Source organism: Bos taurus, chromosome 5, assembly GCF_002263795.3.
Source record: "Bos taurus isolate L1 Dominette 01449 registration number 42190680 breed Hereford chromosome 5, ARS-UCD2.0, whole genome shotgun sequence".
Taxonomy (NCBI): Eukaryota; Metazoa; Chordata; class Mammalia; order Artiodactyla; family Bovidae; genus Bos; species Bos taurus.
In genome coordinates, this window is record NC_037332.1 from 68,233,847 (window position 1) to 68,254,789 (window position 20,943).

General features: G+C 45.9%; 1 protein-coding gene across 5 annotated transcripts in view; it reads left to right on the plus strand.

The window, feature by feature from the left end:
• Positions 1–20,943, plus strand: part of CHST11 (carbohydrate sulfotransferase 11) — a 305,169-nt gene that overhangs the window by 229,361 nt on the left and 54,865 nt on the right. For 3 of the 5 annotated variants that reach the window (XM_059886490.1, XM_005206630.5, XM_005206631.5), the window contains exon 3: positions 17,961–17,990. The exons of the other annotated variants lie outside the window; for them this stretch is intronic. In XM_059886490.1, the coding sequence (XP_059742473.1) occupies positions 17,961–17,990 (30 nt within the window). The remainder of the gene's footprint in view (positions 1–17,960; positions 17,991–20,943) is intronic. 5 annotated transcript variants of the gene reach the window in all.

The following is a 20,943-nucleotide window of genomic DNA, read 5'->3' on the forward strand; positions in this document are numbered from 1 at the left end:
TGTTCATTGTTAAGTCGCTCAGTTGTGTCCGACTCTTTGCAACCGCATGGACTGCAGCACACCAGGCTTCCCTGTCCTTCACCATCTCCCAAAGCTTGCTCAACCTCATGTGCATTGAGTCAGTTGATGCTATCCAACCATCTTGTCTGTCGGCTGTTGTCCCCTTCTCCTCCTGCCTTCAATCTTTGCCAGCATCAGGGTCTTTTCTAATGAGTCTGCTCTTTGCATCAGGTGGCCAAAGAACTGGAGCTTCAGCTTCAGCATCAGTCATTCCAAAGAATATTCAGGATTGATCTCCTTTAGGATGGACTGTTTGGATCTCCTTGCAGTCCAACCACAGTTGAAAAGCATCAACTCTTCAGTGCTCAGCCTTCTTTATGGTCCAACTCTCACCTCCAAACATGACTACTGGAAAAACCATAGCTTTGACTAGAGGGACCTTTGTTGGCAAAGTAATCTCTGCTTTTTAATATGCTGTCTAAGTGTGTCATAGCTTTTCTTCCAAGGATCGAACATCTTTTAATTTCATGGCTGCAGTCACCATCTGCAGTGATTTTGGAGCCCAAGAAAATAAAGTCTGTCACTGTTTCCATTGTTTCCCCATCTATTTGCCATGAAGTGATGGGACCGGATGTCATGATCCTAGTTTTTTGAATGTTGAGTTTTAAGCCAGCTTCTTCACTTGCCTCTTTCCTCTTCATCAAGAGGCTCTTTAGTTCCTCTTCGCTTTCTACCTTAATAGTGGTGGCATCTGCATATCTGAGGTTATTGATATTTCTCCTAGTAATCTTGATTCCGGCTTGTGTTTCATCCAGCCCGGCATTTTAAGTGATGTACTCGGCATATAAGTTAAATAAGCAGGGTGACAATATACAACCTTGACTTACTTCTTTTCCAATTTTGAACCAGTTCATTGTTCCCTGTCCAGTTTTAACTGTTGCTTCTTGACCCTCATAGAATTTCACAGGAGGCTGGTGAGATGGTCTAGTATTCCCATCTCTTTAAGACTTTTCCACAGTTCGTTGTGATGCACACAGTCTAAGGCTTTAGTGTAGTCAGTGAAGCAGAAGTAGATGTTCTTCTGGAATTCTTTTGCTTTTTCTATGATCCAACAGATTTTGGCAATTTAATCTCTGGTTCCTCTGCCTTTCCATAAGTCAAATTAATAGACTACTAAGCCATATTCCACATATGACTGAATTAACTTATATCAGTTATTGCTATCATCATTCCTTGTAACAAAACACCCCCTTTCTTCATGATAATTGTCAAGGGCTTCAAGGCACAGAAAGAACAAGGTTCCTTTTGTTTTTCTACTGAGTGGGAAGTAGATTGCATTTTATATTTTCAGAGAATTGCTGCACAGATTAATTGAGCATCTACCTGGTGTCAGGCATTCTGCTGAATTTTATTTTATTTATTCACTGATTCAGTCTCCATTGTTGGGTGCACTTTATTTTTAAATACATGAAGCAGCCCTGAGAAGTACAGCATTGCCCTGTTTTGTCCAGTTTGGAAAACAGAGACCAAGAGCGGTAGAAAACCTCCCGCCCACATAGTAGTTTCTATTCTACCTTTATTTCTCCTGAGATTCTCCAGATACATGCTCTGCCCCAGACCAGAGCTCCTCGGTCATGGTAGATACTCTGTAAATGTTGGCTGAGTGAGTGGAGGGTGGACAGGATGTCAGCCAACCTGTGAGGGCATGTTTATTATCTTCTTCTTCCAGAGAGAAACATTCAGGTCAAGGTCACCCAGCTAGTCTATGAGTCAAGAATCCATCCCAGGTATTTCCAACTCCTCCAACCAGTAGAGTTCAGGACCCACAACATCTCTGCAGTTAGAGGCAAGGGGGATGAGGGTATACACAAAGCTTGTGACTGCAGGGTCCCTTTGAGTAGAACTGTGTTCTGCATTGGCCTCTGCCTGGGATGTGGCTCAAGGAGGAGGGATTGGGAATAGAGAGAGCCCTCAAAACAAAACCATTCTGCCTGGAGGTGTTCCATCATTGGTGAGGCCAGGCCTGTGTGGACTATGAGTAGGATTCAGGGCTTGGCCAGAGTGGCAGACAACCAGCATGGATACCTGCTGAGGTGGGAGTGGGCGGCTTTCATCTCTCTGGAGGCCGCCCTTGCATCATTCACCACAGAACGAGGGAAAAGGTGAAACAGAGCTCTGCCCTGTGGAAAATCTTAGCTTCTAGAAGTGCTGCCAGTAAAGTGGCTTTAAAAAAGGTGTAGTTTTATGACTTTCAGGCATAGCGCATAGCCTAAAAATAAGACCTGTTAAGTGTTAATACAAAAATTATCTGAGAAGATTACCATTTATGGTTTGCCTCTGTTAGGTTATTAGTAGAAGCTCATAGGTTCCCACCTCATAGGTTGTTAGTAGAAGCTTGGTAGCTATTGTCTGGATGAATGAATGAAGTAGTGAGGGAATGCATGAATGTGTGAGTGAACACACGCATTGACATCTGTGGGATAATTCATTCCTATAGGATATTCACCCCTGGATTCAGTTCCATCATGCTGGTGTTTCTTAGCCATAGAACCCAAGCTGGAGAGGCAGCCTGGAGAGGCCTGGAGTCTTACCAACCTGGTGGATGAGCAGAAGGGCAGAGAAGAGAAAGAATGTTCCCATAATTGTTGGCATTTGACTGTAAATGCACACGGCTGGCAGAAGACCAGTCAGCAGTGGAAATGAAGGAGAAGCCAGGAGACACAGCAGAAATAGGGGGAGGGCAGGGCTGCAGATCCCTAAGCTGATGGCAGTGTTGGCAAGAAAAGAGTCTTTCTGCAAAACTGTGTCCAGACACATGGGTGTGCCTCCCTTCCAAAGGAGCCCTTTTCTTTCTTTCTTTCTTGAAGGATTACAGGGTAAATAGGAATTGATAGGAAATACAAATGGACAGGTGGAAGGATGGGTGGATAGATGGATTGGTGGGGATCAACATGGGCTTTATAAAGAGCGTTGGTCTTAAGCAGCAAAGCTAACAGCCTGATTCTGTCATCTGTAAAAAGAGAACAATCAGCCCTGGTCCTCCCTAGCTCCAAGGGCCATCAGAAAGCTCAAAATAAAAGCCAGACACCTTTGTTCAGTCCTGGTGCTCAGCAGCTGTAAGGAATTATCATCTGGGTCACCTCTTCCCCTCCAGAGACTATCTATCGTCCCCTGCATTGCAAGTATACTATGATTAAAATGCAAAACATAAGTCAGAATCTTAGTAAACTCTGTGATCACATTGGAATTCCTCCAATGGACTCTACATGGATTTTTCTTTCCTCCTCTCAGCTCCCAAGCTATTTTTCTTACGTTGGAGGTTGCCAAGATTTTATGGCTATTTGGTTATCTTATCCATGCATATGGTTAGCATTAATTTATGCTGAAATAAATCTGTAAACCTTCATCTGTCTTATTGCTCTAGAAGCATTAGTTGTAAGGCCTAAAAAAAACAAATCTTAATATATGATCTCTGAAAGAGCTGAGGTGCGATCTGCCTGCTTGTTATTCCAGTTAGCTTGAAATTCTTCTTTTCTACCCTTTGATGTTTTTATATAAGCAAATTAGGCTGTTTGGTATTAAAAAAAAAGAAACCAACTTATGCCCCTTAATACATATGCTTGTCTCAAGTTACTTAGAGTTGCTTTGTAATGAGAAAAATTAAGCTGTGATTTATCATCCAGTGATAAATTCTGAGTGTCCCCTTTTCCATTGTTAAACATTTCTCGTTAAGGCATGATACACTGAATCAGTGACCGGGGATTCAAACGCTAATTAACTGTGTGATCTCAGACAAGTCTCTTAGCCTAGCTGAGCTCCATTTCACCTGTAGATAACCAGCTTGGAGGACTGCTGTGAAGATTAAATATAAAAATGTATGTGGTGTGCTTGGCATATAATAATACTTAGTATCAATAGATGCTGTGAGGTCATACTACCATTGCGGTTGTGCTGATGAAGGATTTGGGGTGAGAGGTTGGACTCGGACTTTGCTTTAGAGCAAGTTAGATAGAAGTAACAGCTCCTGGCACTGCCGGCGTTCAGCCCCTGCTCTCTGTCTGTGTGTTCATCCCCTGATACCCGAGTTGATTTGCACCCTTACTCTCATGTTGGGAATTTCTCAGGCTTATGCTCTGATGTTTTCTGATGGCTGCAGAAACTCATTCAGAGCATTTCTATATATGATGCTGTGATTGTGTGACTCTTCCTAAGAAAAGTCCAATGAACACCAGTTCAACCTGTTTCACCATGCTCCAGGGTTAGGCTGGCTTGTCTCCCCCTGCCAGGTGCTAACCTGGGAGGACAGCCATTCTGTGAGAGACCATCCCCTGCATTTCCCAGCTCAACCAGGTGCAGAAGCCCTGATGACCAGGTAACTGGCAGATGATTGTGGTCATAAGTAATAGGTTACTTGATTCTGGTGCATACTGCTGCTGCTGCTAAGTCACTTCAGTTGTGTCCGACTGTGTGTGACCCCATAGACGGCAGCCCACCGGGCTCCCCCGTCCCTGGGATTCTCCAGGCAAGAACACTGGAGTGGGTTGCCATTTCCTTCTCCAATGCATGAAAGTGAAAAGTGAAAGGGAAGTCGCTGGTGCATACTAGGCCCCCACAAATTCAGTTCCTATGTGCTACTCTCTATGGGCTCCTCTTTAAAAATTTATTTTTATTGGAGTATAGTTGATATTCAGTGTTGTGTTAGTTTCTGCTGTACAGCAAAATGAATCAACTGTACATATAGCCACTCTTTTCCCATAAAGGTCATTACAGAGTATTGAGTAGAGTTTCCTGTGCTATGCAGTAGATGCTTATTGACTATTCTATATTTAGTAGTATGTATATGTCAATCCCAATCTCCCAATTATGAGTTTGCTTTCTATATCTGTGTAACCATGTTTGTCTTCTATATCTGTGTCTCTGTTTCTGTTTTATAAATAATTTCATTTGTACCTTTTTTGTTTTTTTTAGATTCCACATATAAGCAGCAGCATATATTTGTCTTTGTCTGCCTGACTCTATGGGCTCTTGATTTAGAATTTTAGGTTCTGGACAAGTCTTGAAGTTGTGGAGACCTTTTTAAGACTTTCTGTTGTGAATTGGTTTCCCTGTGTTTGTCTGTAGGGGTTGGGTTGAGACTTGTTTGTGTGGGTCCCAACTTATAAGACACAGGGTCCTTCTCGTGTACAGATGCCACAAATCCACAGTTCACGCAGCTCTCTCTGAACGTTGCCAGGTACCAGGAGGGGCTGTGATGGAGCCCAGGGTTGCCTGCACTGGGAAGCCAGCAGGGCCCAGGCCAGTCGTCATCACTTCTGGGTCATTATTTTCGTACCGAGTGCTTTATGACTTGTTATCTTCTCACTTGAGTGTTCATTCCGATGGTTGTTGACTGAATTCTCAAAAGCACCTTGCACATTAGAGGTACTAAGTAAAAGTGTATAAATCCTGGCCAGCACAGCAGTAATCATGACTTACAATAATGACTCGTATTTCCTGGGCACTTACTGTATACCAGGTGCTTTACTTGGATTATGTCATTTCACCCTCCCACCACCCTATTAAGTAGATGCTCTGAGATCTCCATTTTACAGATGAAGCCGAGGCCAAAGAGCTTACAGACTCACCCACAGTCACAGCTGGAAAGCAGGGGCAAGGACTGGATCCTAGGGTGGTCTTTAGAAACTTCTAGAAGTAGACAGATGTTATGAGGTAAGATGGGAGAATGGAGGCCAAAATCAATTTCACTCAAATTTTTTTTTTCCAAGGAGATGAACTTTTCTACCCAGAACTGTCATATTCCAGATAGCACCCAGGAAAATTTTCTTTCGTAACTTTAGGTTTTAGATTGAGAAATGACCTAGATTCAGTCTTCTGGTCCACAAGCCACGAATCATCACATGACAATCACATTTCCTCTTGTTTAATGCGGGAGGGTGGGGGGTTATCGTTCTGTATTTCCTGCCTGCAGCCAGTGTGTGGAGGGGTAGGAGTTCACACATAAATTTGGCAACAGTGTGGTCATGTTTTCTGTGCATCACTTCCCAGCACAGCATCTGATGGGCCTTAAATTCTCAGAAAACACAAAGGCATGCGGTTATCTCTGTGTCTGTAAACTGGGGACCCCGTGTGTGCTCTAAGGCTGTCACAGCAGAGAAGGACCTTAGAGACCAGTGCCTCCCATCCTTCCATTTTGCAAATGAGATGCAAGCCTTCAGGTGACTCATCCTGCTGGGTTTTAACTGTGGATGAAACATGTGCTGTTAGAAAAGTGGTTCAGAGAAATTCCTGGAGCTCTCGTCCTGGTCCATGATTTGGCCTCAGCCAGACTTCCTTCCTTCCCAACCTGCTGCCTTGGGACCATCAATCAGCGGTTACTTCCTACAGCAAACACGCTTCCTTCTGCTCAAACCACATTGGAAGCTTCGTCCGCTTCCAAGGGTGGGGCCAGTGAGTGCCTTAAAGAGCCTCATTTGTCTGTTGTGTTCTGGTTAAGATTGGGGCAGGACTCACCCCCCACCATCCAGGAAGCTAAGTGCGCCCAGTCCGTTCATGAGTCATTTAACAACCTTTTCTAGAGCACTTGCTATAATTATATGATGAATAATAGTAACTATATTTATATAATGCTTCTCTGTACTTGGCTCTGTGATAAGTGCTGTCTTACATCAGCACCCAAGACTTGATCCCAAGGCTGGAGTGGGCAGGAGAGGCACCTGGCCTTTAACATGAGGGAGAGGTTGGGGCCGCCCTGCAGGGAGGGAAAGCCCCAGGAAGACCATCACGGGGAAGACACAGGCCAGAACAGGCACCATCTGTGTCCGCTTGTGTCCCTGCCCCCAGCTCTGCCGCCTGCACAGGCTTTGCTGGCCCCATCTCACAAGAAGATCCCTTTCCACCTCTCTTTACTACCCCCGCCCACCCCTCATCCATACCACTTGCGTAAAATTCTACCATATATTGGTTTTTTTGTTGTTGTTTCTAAATTTTTTAATTGAAGCGTAATTGCTTTACAGAATTGTGTTGTTTTCTGCCAAACATCAACATGGTTCAGCCATCCCCATCCCACCCCTCCAGGTTGTTACAGAGCCCCGGTTTGAGTTCCCTGAGTCATACAGCAAATTCCCATTGGTTATCTATTTTATATTGGGTAATATCTATTTACCATAGATTTTTGATTTAATACCAATGTGTAGAAATCACAAATTAGGTCACAGCTAGGTTGATTCCATGTGGGAAGCTAATGAGACTGCTGGAAGTTCTCAAGAGTCTTTTTATCTAAGAGCGATTATCTCCCTTCAGGTGGGCTCATACTCTTGGGACTCTGGGTGAAGATTTAAATATAAATGATTCCCATGTAGTCATAGGAACTCGACTGAGCAGAGAAAGGTTTGGAAAGAAAGAGCAAGAACGAGCAAGATTTAGTTTTCATTAAAATAACATGGTGCCTATAAATAAGGTGAGACTCAGTTAATAGCTTTCTATTCAAGGGGACTTGGCACTCTGGAGACTATGTATGGGGGTCCTTGAAAATTGAGACATTCCTTTCTAGTCACAGCTTTTGTTCACTCTGAGGGTTGAATTAACTCATTTGTAGTTTTCAACTAGCTAAAACTATTGTTACTTTTAAAAAAAGTTATCTTCACTATTGTTTCCTCTTGGGTAAGAATAAAAGTTGACTTCTGACTTGTGAAAAATGGAAGCATTAAAACCAACATCCGAGGTCGTCTTCTGGCCAGTCATGGAGCAAACAGTGTGAAACAGCCTGCTTTCAAAGAGAGAGGAATATCTTAGAAAATTTCCCCGAGCATAGAGAGCTCCCACAAAGATATTCATTGTGGCACTGTTTATAATAGGGGATTGTTCAGAGAGTCAAATAAACTGTGTTCATCAAACTATGAACTACGATGTTCTAATTAGGAAGAACAAAGGTAGATCTAAGTCTAATAAAATAAAGTCATAGTCTACTGTTGAAGGAGAAAAGCTAAAAAATACTTTCAATCTAATACCATATATCCTAAGACAATTGCCATATATTTTCTGTGGATGCATTTATAATAGAGGCATATGAATGTACAGAAAATAGTCTGGGAGGATTTTAATCAAACCAAAAGCAATACCTATATCTAAAAAGGAAAGAGGGGACCAGGAATGACCCAGGGAGTTCCACCCTCCTTGGTCCTTAGAGTGGGAAGCCAGAGGATGAAGCTGTTGGCCTGAATGCTCCCTAACCAGCTGTGTGAAGCTGGACTTTGGAATTGGCTCTGCCCACCCCTGAGGTCAGGCATCATTCATCCAGGCAGTGTGTGTGCCAATCTAACAGAGCACGACATTGTAATAAGCGTCAGGGATCCAGCATCTTACGTAGCCCCTTCAGTTTGTCGAGTAGCGTTCTAAGTGTTTATGTATGTTAACTCTTTGAATCCTCACAACCATCCTATGATATTAACACTATTATTATTTACATTTTACAGAGGAGGAAATTGAGACACAGAAGTCAAGTCATTTATCTATTGTCACACTGCTAGAAAATGGAAGGACTAAGTCAGAGCTGTGCACTTAAGCTGCTGTTCAGACATAGGATGGTAATATGTACTGAATAGCATCTTACATATCCGGGGATGCTTTTGAGAATGAAGTTGTTGTTGTTTAGTCACTAAGTCATTTCTGCCTCTTTCCGACCCCTTGGACTTTAGCCTGCCAAGCTCCTTCTGTCCATGGGATTTTCCAGGCAAGTATACTGGAATGGGTTGCCATGTCCTTCTCTAAGGGATCTTCCCAACCCAGGGATCAAACCCTCATCTCCTGTTTGGCAGGAGGATTTTTTTTTTTTTTAACCACTGAGCCACCAGGGAAGTCCTTTTGAGGACGAAGGGGGCCATCGTTAATACTTTCTCAGATCACTAGCCCTGAGCTGAAGCATCCTGGTCACACCAGGATGTCTGGTCACTAAATTGTTTCTCGCCCCTGACAGAATGGCACCTGCCTTTGTAGAGCTGGCTGCTCAGGGGATGGGAGATGAGTAAGTGACAGCACTAACACAGTGTTTCATGTACCAGCATGTGGAGGCCACAGTGGCTGGGAGAGAAACAGCAGCACAGAGAAGGGCCCCTGATTTGGTCTCTGGGAATCAGGGAGGGCTTCCTGGAGGAAGGGACAGCTAAGTTGACACTCTTGGATGAGTAGGAGTTAGGCAGGCAGAGCCGAGTGTGTTGTGGCGAGAGCTGACCTTGGAGGGACACCAAGGCTTGGGTCTAGAGGGGACATCTCTGGCCTCAGGCACATCCTTCCCCTCTGGAACCTCAAGTCAAATAAGGTATGGTTTATATCAGGGGTCTGCAAACATTTTCTTAGGGCTAGATAGTAAGTGTTGTAGGTTTTGTGGACCAAGAGGCAAAATTGAGGCTGTTGTGTGGAAACCTGTATAACTGTGTCAATGTAATCATTTAAAGTATAAGAATCACTCTTAGCCCTAGGACCGCAAACAGGGCAACTGATTGGATTTGTCCCTGGGTGGTTATGCCACATTTACCGTCTTGCCCAGGTTTAACTGGCGTATCTATTCGTCAAGAAGCTTTGCCAAGTATTACATAGACGATGGTGTAGAGTCAGGTACATGACACGGTTCAAAACCCAGAGACCTGGCAGCCCTGAGTTCAAAATCATCTCTGCCGCCCACCAGCCAGAGGGCTCCCACACGCCTTGAAACCTCCCGGAATCTTGGCTTCCTCAACTTGTAAGATGCAGATGACACCCCCCACCCCCCTGCCACTTCCTGGGGCTGCTGGATGACCCAGTGAGCATCCACTGGTTATGTCCCCTTTCCTCTTGTTCAACATCCACCACACACTTATTCTGTGCCAGGCACTGCACCAGGCTCTGAGAGGTCAGAGCTATACCTGGCAGCCAGGACAGCCTTCACAGTTTCTTTACCACGTATTTTTGGTGGTCATTTCTGTGCAAAACCCAGACCTGTGGTCAGGCACACAAGCCCTTGTTCCACCACCACCCTGGTGGAAAGAATGAGTGTGACGTAGGATGTGCCTTCCCCTGGGTCTCCAGCCAGGATTCTACCTGGGATCGTGTTTACTTCAGTAAAATGAAGCCTGAATGTGACAGAATGGGTGTGAGGTTCTTTGAACTCCCGTGATAAAAAAAAACCAAGATGTCACCAAAGCCTTCATCTCTGGCATGAGTCCTGGGGGTGAGTGGAGAGTGATTAAAGCCCATTGGTAGCTTCCTTTTGCCTCAGAACTTTCTGCCCTCCCTGTGTGCTTAGAGTGACTGACTTTCAGTTCTCAGCTTTGATGTGGGAATGAGAGTTCCTCAAACCTAAGTCAGATTCCCGGCCCCAACACTGCAGAAGTTGGGAGTTTCCACTGGTGTAGAGAGCTCCCTCCAGACCTTTTGCTGGCCAGAGAAGAGTCTGGAAGTTATTGGTCCGTGAATCAGCTCTTGGGATCCGTGAATCAGCTCTTGGGATGTTGCAGCAGCTAGGGGCCTGGGGAGTTCTTTAGAGATAGATGAATTGCCTTCAAATCCTGGCATTGTCATTTACCAGTAAATTGTGTGACTTGAGCACGTCACAGGACCTCTGTGAACCTCATCTTTGCCCATCTGTAAATGGACATAGTATAGCCCATTTACTTGGTTTGCCATGAGGACCAACTAGTGACCATTCTTAGCGGTTAATGAGTACTTCCTGTGTGCCAGCTACTGTGCTGAGAGCTTGGCTCTTGAAGATGCTATGAGGTGAAGGTACTGATCATAGAAAGGTTTCATGTCTGTTCCAAGAACTTAGGCAGTTTGGTTCCAGAATCAAACATCCTTAATCATTAGTTGACATTGCCCCATTTAGAGAGAGAAAACTTGCAAACAGAAACATAGTCCTCAAAAACGTGTGTGTGTGTGGCAGAGGGGAGGTCATGCAGTTCTACTTCATGAGCAAGCATTTCTTCAACACCCACTCTGCAAAGCCCTGGACACATAAAGACACGGAGGCACTGTTCCTGGCAACAAGGAGGGAGCTCCATGCAGATACTTCTATCTTGTCTTGTAACTAGTGATAAGAATGCTTCCTTGCACTCAGTTCTACCCTCCCTGTGCTTTAACTTACTGTTAAATCATTTTGAAAATTCTGCGTCCCAGAGTGTTTGGCCAGAAGTGGGGGAGGCATCCTTGTGTAGAAGCAGCCCTCATGTGCCCTGTCACACTTCTTTCTTGGGCATGTCCGGTCCTTGCCACCCACAGGCGTGACGTGGATGTGAGATGGCTGTGCAGTCTTGTTCTAGAGTGCTGGGAACAGCGGGAGAGCCTGGGAGGAGTAACGCTGGTGGAGGTGAACATGGATAGAGGACCTTGTGTAAATGAACGATGTGACCCCCACCCCCATTTGGCGGCACTGCTGGGCTGAGAAGCGGATGCACAGGAAAAGAGTTTATTTTGCCCTCACCAGAGCAGTCATCCTGAGTGTACTGAATATGGTGTTAGACCCCAGAGGGACCTCTAGGTATGTTAAGTCACCATCTGCACCCCCTTTGCTGTGTGAAGCCCTCAGTTGGTAGGGGGCTTGGTGAACAGTTTCTAAGCCTTCTGCTTTGTTCCCACCCACTCCATTTCTTTTTCTTTCTCCTCCCACCTCCTTCCCCTCCCCTCCTTACCCCTCCCTTCCTCCCCACCTCCCCCCCTCCCTCCCTCCCCACTTCCTCCCTTCCTTTCTCAATTTCGGAAATTTTTGGAGATAAAGGGAAGTCTGCATGTGCATACTAGGTTGCTAAGTCATGTCTGACTCTCTGTGACCCCCTGGACTGTCTGTCATCTGCCAGGCTCCTCTGTCCATGGGATTCTCCAGGCAAGAATATTGGAGTGTGTTACCATTTCATTCTCCAGGGGATCTTCCCAACCCAGGGATCAAACCAGTGTCTCTTGCCTCTCCTGCATTGGCAGGCAGATTCTTCACCACTAAGCCACCTGGGGAGCCCAAAGGGAAACATGGCAAATGATACATTGATAATAAACACTCTTTCATTCACCATCCCACATTAACGAATATAACATCTTGGCATCTTTGCTTCAGTTCTTTTATAGGTCTGCCATATAATCGAAATAAATTGTCACCAACATAGAAATCCCTTTTGAATCTCTTCTTTGTCCCTCTCCTCTCAACCTTGTATTATGAATTTACTACAAATCTCAGTCTATGTTTTTACACTTTAACTTCCACTGTGTGTAGTCATATATATTATATAGTTCAGGTGTGTGTGTCCACAATTCACATTAGATGCCATCATCCTGAATATGTTTTTCTTCAATTTGCCTGTTCCACTCCACCTTGTGTTTTGAGGGTCAGCCCCATGGATCTCTTGGTTTAATTGCCATATTGTCTTCCTTCATATGACCATACAACATTTTATTTATCCATCTCTCTATAGATGGAAACATAGGTTGCTTCCAACTTTGTGTCATTAGAAACAGCACTGATTTGAACATTCTGGTGCATATCCACCTCCAGATACAAGAGTTTCTCTACAATCTGTGTGTCAAGACACCCACCAGCAGTGGGAGAGGGCTTCTATTTCCCTGTATCCTCCCAGCCACTTGATTTGGCAGATGTTTTGTACTTCTTATGACCTCTCTATTGAAAAAATTGTAAACTAAGGGGAAAATGAGGAGCTGGTACAGAAATATCATCAGCCCACAAAAAGGAATACCTTGTAAATCCCAAGATTCGGCATCCTCCTTCCACAGGCTCTTAAGAGATCCTGGCTTCATGAGCCTCTTCCCTTTTTCCTGGAACTTTTCAGCCTTTAGCACAACATTGTTTACTGGCCTTAGCCAAGTGAAGGGTGACTCCCTACAGCAATTTCACCAAGTCTTGACTTTCTTCCTCTGGGTCGTTTGAAAACCATCTGTGCTTCATCTCCCATCTGCTGTCAGCACTTGGGCCAAGTCTCATTACCTGCCTCTCACCAGCTGACCCTCAACCTTACTGGCTTCCTGGCTTCAGTTTCCCCTCCCCCACTTTAAGACTTCCATTCATTTCATATAACCATTTATCAACCAGTTTATCCATCCATCATTGACCAAAGCTGTGCTACGTGCATTTGTGTAACTACAGCTGTGGCCCCTGTGACCTGCTGGACTGAATCCACATGCCCCTTAAGCAAGCTCTCTGCCTTCTCCACCCCAGCCATCCAAACTCCTTGCCCACAGTTCTCCAAACATTCAAAACACGGTCCTCACTCTCTCTGCCAAAGTTCCCGGTCTCTACCTATTAAACACTTAGTAGAGGCTGGAGGGTCAGCTCGGTTCCTATCAGAGGGGCTTCTCCCACGCTCCAAGGCAGAGCTGAGTTTTTCCTTCCTGTGTTCCCACAGGGCTTTGCACATTGTTACCCATCTTGCAGCAACTGTGCAAACTCTTCAAGAGCATGACCCACCCTCATTCACCTCTGTAACCTCAGGGCGGAGGGGTGTGTCTGGCACCCCTTTAATTAATTAATTTAAATAAGGTGCTTAATTAAAGCTTTTAATGAATATCTCCCAATGCCTTCATCGCTGAATTTACCAGTTCAGCATAGGTATCACTGCCACCCAACTGTCCATTGTTTGTTAAGGAAGTTTTCTGTTGAGCAAATTAGTGCTGGAGGCATGTCAGGAGGTTTGTTTGTTTAATCTTAAGATAATTGATTAGTTCTTAAAGAGTTTAACCGTAAAGCGTGCCAATGACTCTATTTTTAATGAGCAAATCTTATCTAAAGCAAGCACTCTCTACTTGAAAACTCTTTTTCAAAGTAATTCAACTGAATGTTATCAGATGTTGTCTTTAATGCAGATTGTGACCCCATGGACTGTAGCCTACCAGACTCCTCTGTCCATGGGATTTTCCAGGCAACAGTACTGGAGTGGATTGCCATTTCCTTCTCCAGGGGAATCTTCCCAAACCAGGGACTGAATTCGGGTCTCCCGCATTGTAGACAGACACTTTACTGTCTGAGCCACCAGGGAAAATCTAAAACTTTTCTTAGTCCATAGGAATTTGAGAAAGGGCCTTACTGGCTATCTGGTTGATATTTATTAGGCTGCATTTTAGGAGCTCAGTGGTTCCATAATGATGAGCTACATCAGAATCCCTGGAATACTGGTTAAACTAGAGTCCCAGGCCTCACTCCAGATCTACTGAACTGAATCTCTGAGTAGGACCTGGAAATCAGTATTTTTAACAAATTCTGCACATGATTCCAATACACAGTGAGATGGAAAACCGTGGTTCCAGATCTATGCTCTCCAATGTGGTAGCCACTGGTCACATGTGGCCATTGAGCCCTTGAAATGTAGTCATTCAACGTGAGATGTGCTATTAGTGTTAAATACACACTGAATTTCAAAGACTTCGGTCAGTTCAGTTCAGTTGCTTAGTTGTGTCCGAGTCTTTGTGACCCCATGAATTGCAGCACGCCAGGCCTCCCTGTCCATCACCAACTCCCGGCGTTCACTCAAACTCATGTCCATCGAGTCGGTGATGCCATCCAGCCATCTCATCGTCTGTCGTCCCCGTCTCCTCCTGCCCCCAATCCCTCCCAGCATCAGAGTTTTTTCCAATGAGTCAACTCTTCCCATGAGGTGGCCAAAGTACTGGAGTTTCAACTTTAGCATCATTCCTTCCAAAGAACACCCAGGGCTGATCTCCTTTAGAATGGACTGGTTGGATCTCCTTGCAGTCCATGGGACTCTCAAGAGTCTTCTCCAACACCACAGTTCAAAAGCATCAATTCTTCCACACTCAGGTTTCTTCACAGTCCAACTCTCACATCCATACATGACCATTGGGAAAACCATAGCCTTGACTAGACGGACCTTTGTTGGCAAAGTAATGTCTCTGCTTTTGAATATGTTGTCTAGGTTGGTCATAACTTTCCTTCCAAGGAGTAAGCGTCTTTTAATTTCATGGCTGCAGTCACCATCTGCAGTGATTTTGGAGCCCCCCAAAATAAAGTCTGACACTGTTTCCACTGTTTCCCCATCTATTTCCCATGAAGTGATGGTACCCTCACAAAAGAGACTACATCATTAATATTTGTTAAATATTGATGACATATTAAAACAGTAATATTTTGGATCTTTTGAGATAAGTTATTGATATCACCTATTTCTTTTTACTCTCTTCATGTGGCTGCTAGAACACTCTAAAGTACCAGTGTGGCCTGCATTGCCTCTTTATGGGATGGCTCTGGTCTGGATTGTCACTAGGAATATGGCCTTTGCTGCTGCTGCTGCTAAGTCACTTCAGTTGTGTCCGACTCTGTGCGACCCCATAGATGGCAGCCCACCAGGCTCTCCCATCCCTGAGATTCTCCAGGCAAGAACAATGGAGTGGGTTGCCATTTCCTTCTCCAATACACGAAAGTGAAAAGTGAAAGTGAAGTCGCTCACTCGTGTCCGACTCTGTGCGACCCCATGGTCCTTACCTCCTGGTAAATTTCAGACAGTAAATTTCATCACGTGTCTGTTAGATGAATGAATGAATGAATGAAGGTGATCGGTAACACATGGGTTCCTCTTACCTAGGACCTCAGACAAGCTGTTTCACTTCCCTGGGCCTCCATTTCTCATCTGTAAAATAAGCAGAGTAACCAGAGCCCCCATTTTCTGCCTTCAGATAGATCTCTTCAGTGATTTGGAGAAGGAATTTTAGTCTTCTGCTTCCAGGAACTGCAAAGTATTGCTCACTGGGGGCAGGGGATAATGGTGTCCCCAGCTTACCGAGTGGTAAGGTCAGAGCCTCACTGGAACCCTCGATGATTTCATATTCCGTTGCAGCCCTTCCCAGATCACCTCTGGGTTTCGCTTAGAACCAAGACTAGTCTTGCTGCAGTGCCCATCTTTCTTACAGCTGTCCCCACATAACTTCTGGAATTTATTATTCATTTTTATCCCCTCACTCATAATTTATGACTCAACTCTAGAAATATCAGGTTACACATCAGTGTTTTTTTCTGCCTCCTACATTTTCTTTGAAAATTATGTATTTGTGAGGCTCTGTGGTGGTCAAATGAACCATTTCCAAAATCAGATCATCTGGGTTCAAGTTCCACCCCCCCACATCTTACTATTAGAGTTATATGACTTTGGGCAAGTTACCTCAGTGCCTCATTTTCCTCATCTGTAAAGTGGGGAAAAAATGCTAATAATTAATTCATGTAAGATAGAGAGGGTTACATGAATGTAATGTATGCAAAGCAATTAGCATGGTTTCTGGGACCTGGTAATATATTATTGTATATAATTATATCATAATTCATATATATGTGCTGTGCTAAGTTGCTTCAGTCGTGTCCGACTCTTTGCCACTCTGTGGAACTATAGCCCGCCAGGCTCCTCTGTCCATGGGACTTTTTAGGCAAGAATACTGGAGTGGTTTGCCATGCCCTCCTCCGGGGGATCTTCCTAACCTAATGATCGAATCCACATCTCTTAGGTCTCCTGCATTGGCAGGTGAGTTCTTTACCACTAGTGCCACCTGAGAAGCCCAATTCATATGTAAATTATATATATATTATATATGATTATGCTGTGCTTAGTCGCTCAGTCTTGTCTGCCTCTTTGTGACCCCAGGCTCCTCTGTCCGTGGCAATTCTCTAGGCAAGAATACTAGAGTGGGTTCCCATGCCCTCCTCCAGGGGATCTTCCCAACCCAGAGATCAAAGCCAGGTCTCCCGCATTGTGAGTGGATTTTTTACCATCTGAGCCACCAGGGAAGCCCATGTATGATTATGGTATTGATTATATTTTCAAAACATATATTCCCTACCCACTCTACACCAGATATTATTGGGATATTGCCCAGTATTTGAGAGAGAGAAAGTTTTACCCCCATTACAGTAGCTTTTGGGGAAAATAGCATAGCAAAAAGATCAAGGGTGTGAGTACCCATAAGATTCACAAAGAAAAAGTCAGAGGAGCTGACCAGGCAAAAAATGTAACAACAACAAAAATAATAATAATAATGCTAAATGCCTGCCATAGTCTAGTCTGATTATACTTTGGCTATATACATGCTCTCGTTTCATCTTTATAATTGTTCCATTTGACACATGAGAAAGCTGAGTTTCAAGGGCTGAGCCCAAGGTTGACTTACTACCAAGTGGCAGAGCTGAATCTAAACTCAAGGCTCCGCCCATAAGCCCACTTTGTTTCTCCCACCTCTAGGTCTCTCCATTCAAGTGATGGGGTCATTTCTTCTGACGCGTCTGAAAATTTTCTTTTCCTATAATAAGACACTTTCCTCCCCAACATTATTGAAGACCAGGTAAAAACAAATCACTGAGGTTAAAACCAGTAGGCCCCCCTTTCTGTGAAGTGTACCCCTCAGGCACATTGTGGGTAGGCTGTTCTTTTAGTATCAGGGGTCTGGTGGGGGTTAAAGCTGGGCTGCCAGGGTAGGTGGAGCGCCTTGTCATGCATGAGGCTAGGAGAGGCTAAAGGTGCAGCATCAGAAACAGTCCCCATTTTGAGAGACTGGTGAGGTCCCTCCAGGTGAGACTTTAGGAAAAAGTCAGAGATGGAGCCGGAAATCAGACAGGAAGCTGGAACCTAGTCTGCTCAAAGTCCTGTTAGCGTGTTTGGTTCTGCTCGGACTGGGCAGGGAAGATGGATCCTGGTGTCCACATGGGGGCTGGGGCATGGCAGGGACACAGAGTGGCCCTGGCCACAGACCATCCTGGGTTTCCCTCCCCAAGTCCTGGGCTCCACTGTTTCTCTGAGCCAACCTCTCTTGGGGTTGGGGTCAGGGTGGGCTCAGCAGGCAGTTGCTCCTGATAGCCAGGCTGGACTAGAGCGGGCAGGACTCACAGATCCACGTGCTGTTCCAAGCACGTGGTCATCACACTCACCTTGGATTCTGAAAGTCCATCTTTTATTCATTCAACAAGCAGCCTGAGAAATTCTTCTGTTTTCCGTTTTCAGAGATCCTTGGAGAGAGTTTCTCCACCTTGGGTAAGTCACAGTAGCGTCTCCTTCTCCTTGCTGTTTACAGGTTACCTGTGGCCCACTTCAAAGACAGTCTAATGCCAACATATTCCAGGCGCTTGGTAAACAATAAATGCTAACAATTAGGGAGTGCTTACTGCATGACCGATAGCATTTTAGGTCACGCTCTACTATTTAATTGAATCCTCTCAGCAATTCTGTAAGAGTTCACAGAAGCCCTAATATAGAGATAATGGAAATGGCACAGAGAGGTTGAGTCCTTTGCCCAGAGTACCACAGCCAGTGAGGTCAGAAACCCTGGTGGCCCCAAACCTGAGCTCTGAACGTGGCCACAAAAATGCAGACCTCTGGGATGGATATTGGAGGACTGAGCCCAGGTGATGCCTCAGGGTCCGTCAGGAAGCTTCAGAAGGGCTGAGGCAGCCTTTCTTCCCAGGAGATTGAATGACCTCCAGCCTGCTGCAGTGGATCCTCTCTCTCCCCTGCTCCCTCAGCTCCTGCCCAGATCCCTCCCTGCCCCCAGCAGTGTCTGAAAGCACGGTGGAGACATTAACTGGTCCCCTGTTATTCGTCTTAGCTGGTGTTGGCTCAGGCAGTGCAGTTTAGACATGTTTCCAGGAGCAGACAGCGGGTCAGCAAGAGTCGATAATGGATTCCAGCAGATTGGACTCCGTTCAGGTTGGATGCGAGCCTGGCGTCCAGGTCCTCCTCATGCACTAGCACTGCTGGGTGCTGCCCCCAGGGAGGGGCCTGGGCCCCGGGGCGCCTGGGGGCTCAGCAGGCAGGTGGTCAGGGCTGATCCTGGGTCTCTGATCTCCAGGTTCTCCCAGGTCTTCCCTTGTCATCATGCCCTCCCATGCCTGCTGGCTTTCACAGAGCCAAGACTTTTTGTTTCTGGCTACATTTGCTGCAGCTGTGTCAGCTCATAGTAGGCACACAATCGGGTATTTGTTGAATGAAGCACCGGCAGTTCCTGTTCAGAGTATTATTTGGCTGACACAGGGGCCCCCTGGACTTCAGTCTTCTCTTCCATCTGCTTCTTGGATGTCTTCATTGGACACTGCATGTTTAACATGCCAGAAACTGCAGAAAGCTGTTCAGCGCACATCTCCCACCTCAGGTCGTGGCAGCCCCCTCCTTCCAGCTGCTCCAGGCAGAATCCTCAGAGCCCACCTGGACACTTCCATTTTCATGCCACATGTTCAACCCGTATGCAGTTCCCCTCAGCTCTGTCTTCAGTATAGTCCAGGAATGCATTGGCTTCTTCCCCCACCCCACCCGACCGCCGTCTCTTTCCTCCAGTCTCGCCTGGACTCTCGTAGCTTCCATCCTTTTCCACCAGAGAACATTCAACTGCTTCAGCCAGAGCTGTTCTAGAGTATAAGTGGGATCCTGCCATCCTTGCACTCACGTCTCCACCTCCCTGTGGAGGCCTGGGTCCTCCCCAAAGCCTGGGGTACCTGGCGTTCCCTACCCCACTGCAGGCTCACTGTGGTTCTTTGAACATGCCAGGCACACATCTGATCGGCCTTGCTTCCGCAGATATACTCCTGGTCAGCTTCCTCACTTTCTTCAGGCCTCTGCTGAGGAATCACTTGTGATGCTGTGAGGATTAATGAGCTAACATGGGGAAAGCATTCAGGACAGTGCCTGGCTCATTAGCTGTTCGTTACTGCTCCATTCTTATAATGGATCCTTAGGGCCTCATTCATAGCAGACACTCAGGTTGGTCACTGGGCTACACGTCCAGGGCCTGGCCCAATTGGCTTGTCACCAAATGGGAACTCAAACGTTTGTTGAACTGAAAATATAGAGATGACCAGAGTAAAGCAGTGGACACCCTGCCTGGCACAGACTATGAGAACTTAACAGTTTGGGGAAAAGTTGGAAACCCATCGTTTCTGTGTCTTCTGGAGGCAAAATTTTGTGCCTGTCCGCACTGCCCCAACAGCCTGGGGAGCTACCTTGGCTTGGGTCTTCCCCAGGGCCTCACCCTTACTTCCTGGCTCCAGCTCAAAGACATCAGGGAAGTCTTTGATGTCTCAAAGACTCCCATCAAAGCTGAGGAGTGCTGGCAGGGACTGAACCCCTGAGCAGGCTTGTGGGGTGGCCGAGGCTGTGGGGAGAGGGAGCAGGTGACGGAATGGAGACAGCTCTCCCTGCAGAGGTGACCCCTTGTGCTGGGCCTGACCCCCCTCATCTTGCACACTTCCGGTTCTGGGAATTGTTGCTGGTCAGGTAGGGTTCGAGAGCTGGGACCTTTTGCCTCAGCTGTCGGCCCTTCTGGCCTTTCTTTTCTTGGCCCCTCCCCTAGAAGCTTTTGCCCTAAAGAGTCCAAAGATCAAGACTGTGGCTCGAGTCCCTTGGTCTCTTTCCAGGGCAGAAAAGCCTCGTGAATCTGCTCTCTGTTCAGAGTAGCTTCTAATTTGAAGCAGCTGTTGTCCCCAAGCAAAACCACTCTGTAGGTGTCCCAGAACCCCAGCCCTCAGAGGTCTGCCCTGGTTAATTTGACCTCAGCTGTTTGTCCCTGAGGTACAGAGGGAAATGGGAGGTTGTTGTGTCCCCTCCCTGGGCCCCCTTGACCCCTCGGACCGCCCCTAGGGGCAGCTTTGCACACCTAGCTTTCACTGCAGGGCACCCAGTAGGGGGTACTCAGTGCATGGTTTCTGCCTGTTTGTGTTCCATGGGCCCCAGTGTGTTGGAAAACAAAATGCATGGAAACTGCTTATGAATAAAACTACACTGTGAAACTGCCCTCCTGCTCAGAGGGGGTGATCTGGTTGTTTGTCATAGAAGCATCTTTGGTGCTGTTAGCAACACCCCCTTTTTAGGCAAAACGAAGAGCAGCGCTCTGTGCCCACGGAGCTTGCTCTTGGATGGATCTTGGTTTGGGGCATCTGCTTTATGCAACAATTAATTTTTAAAAAAATTCTATTGAAGTGTAGTTGATTTGCAGTGT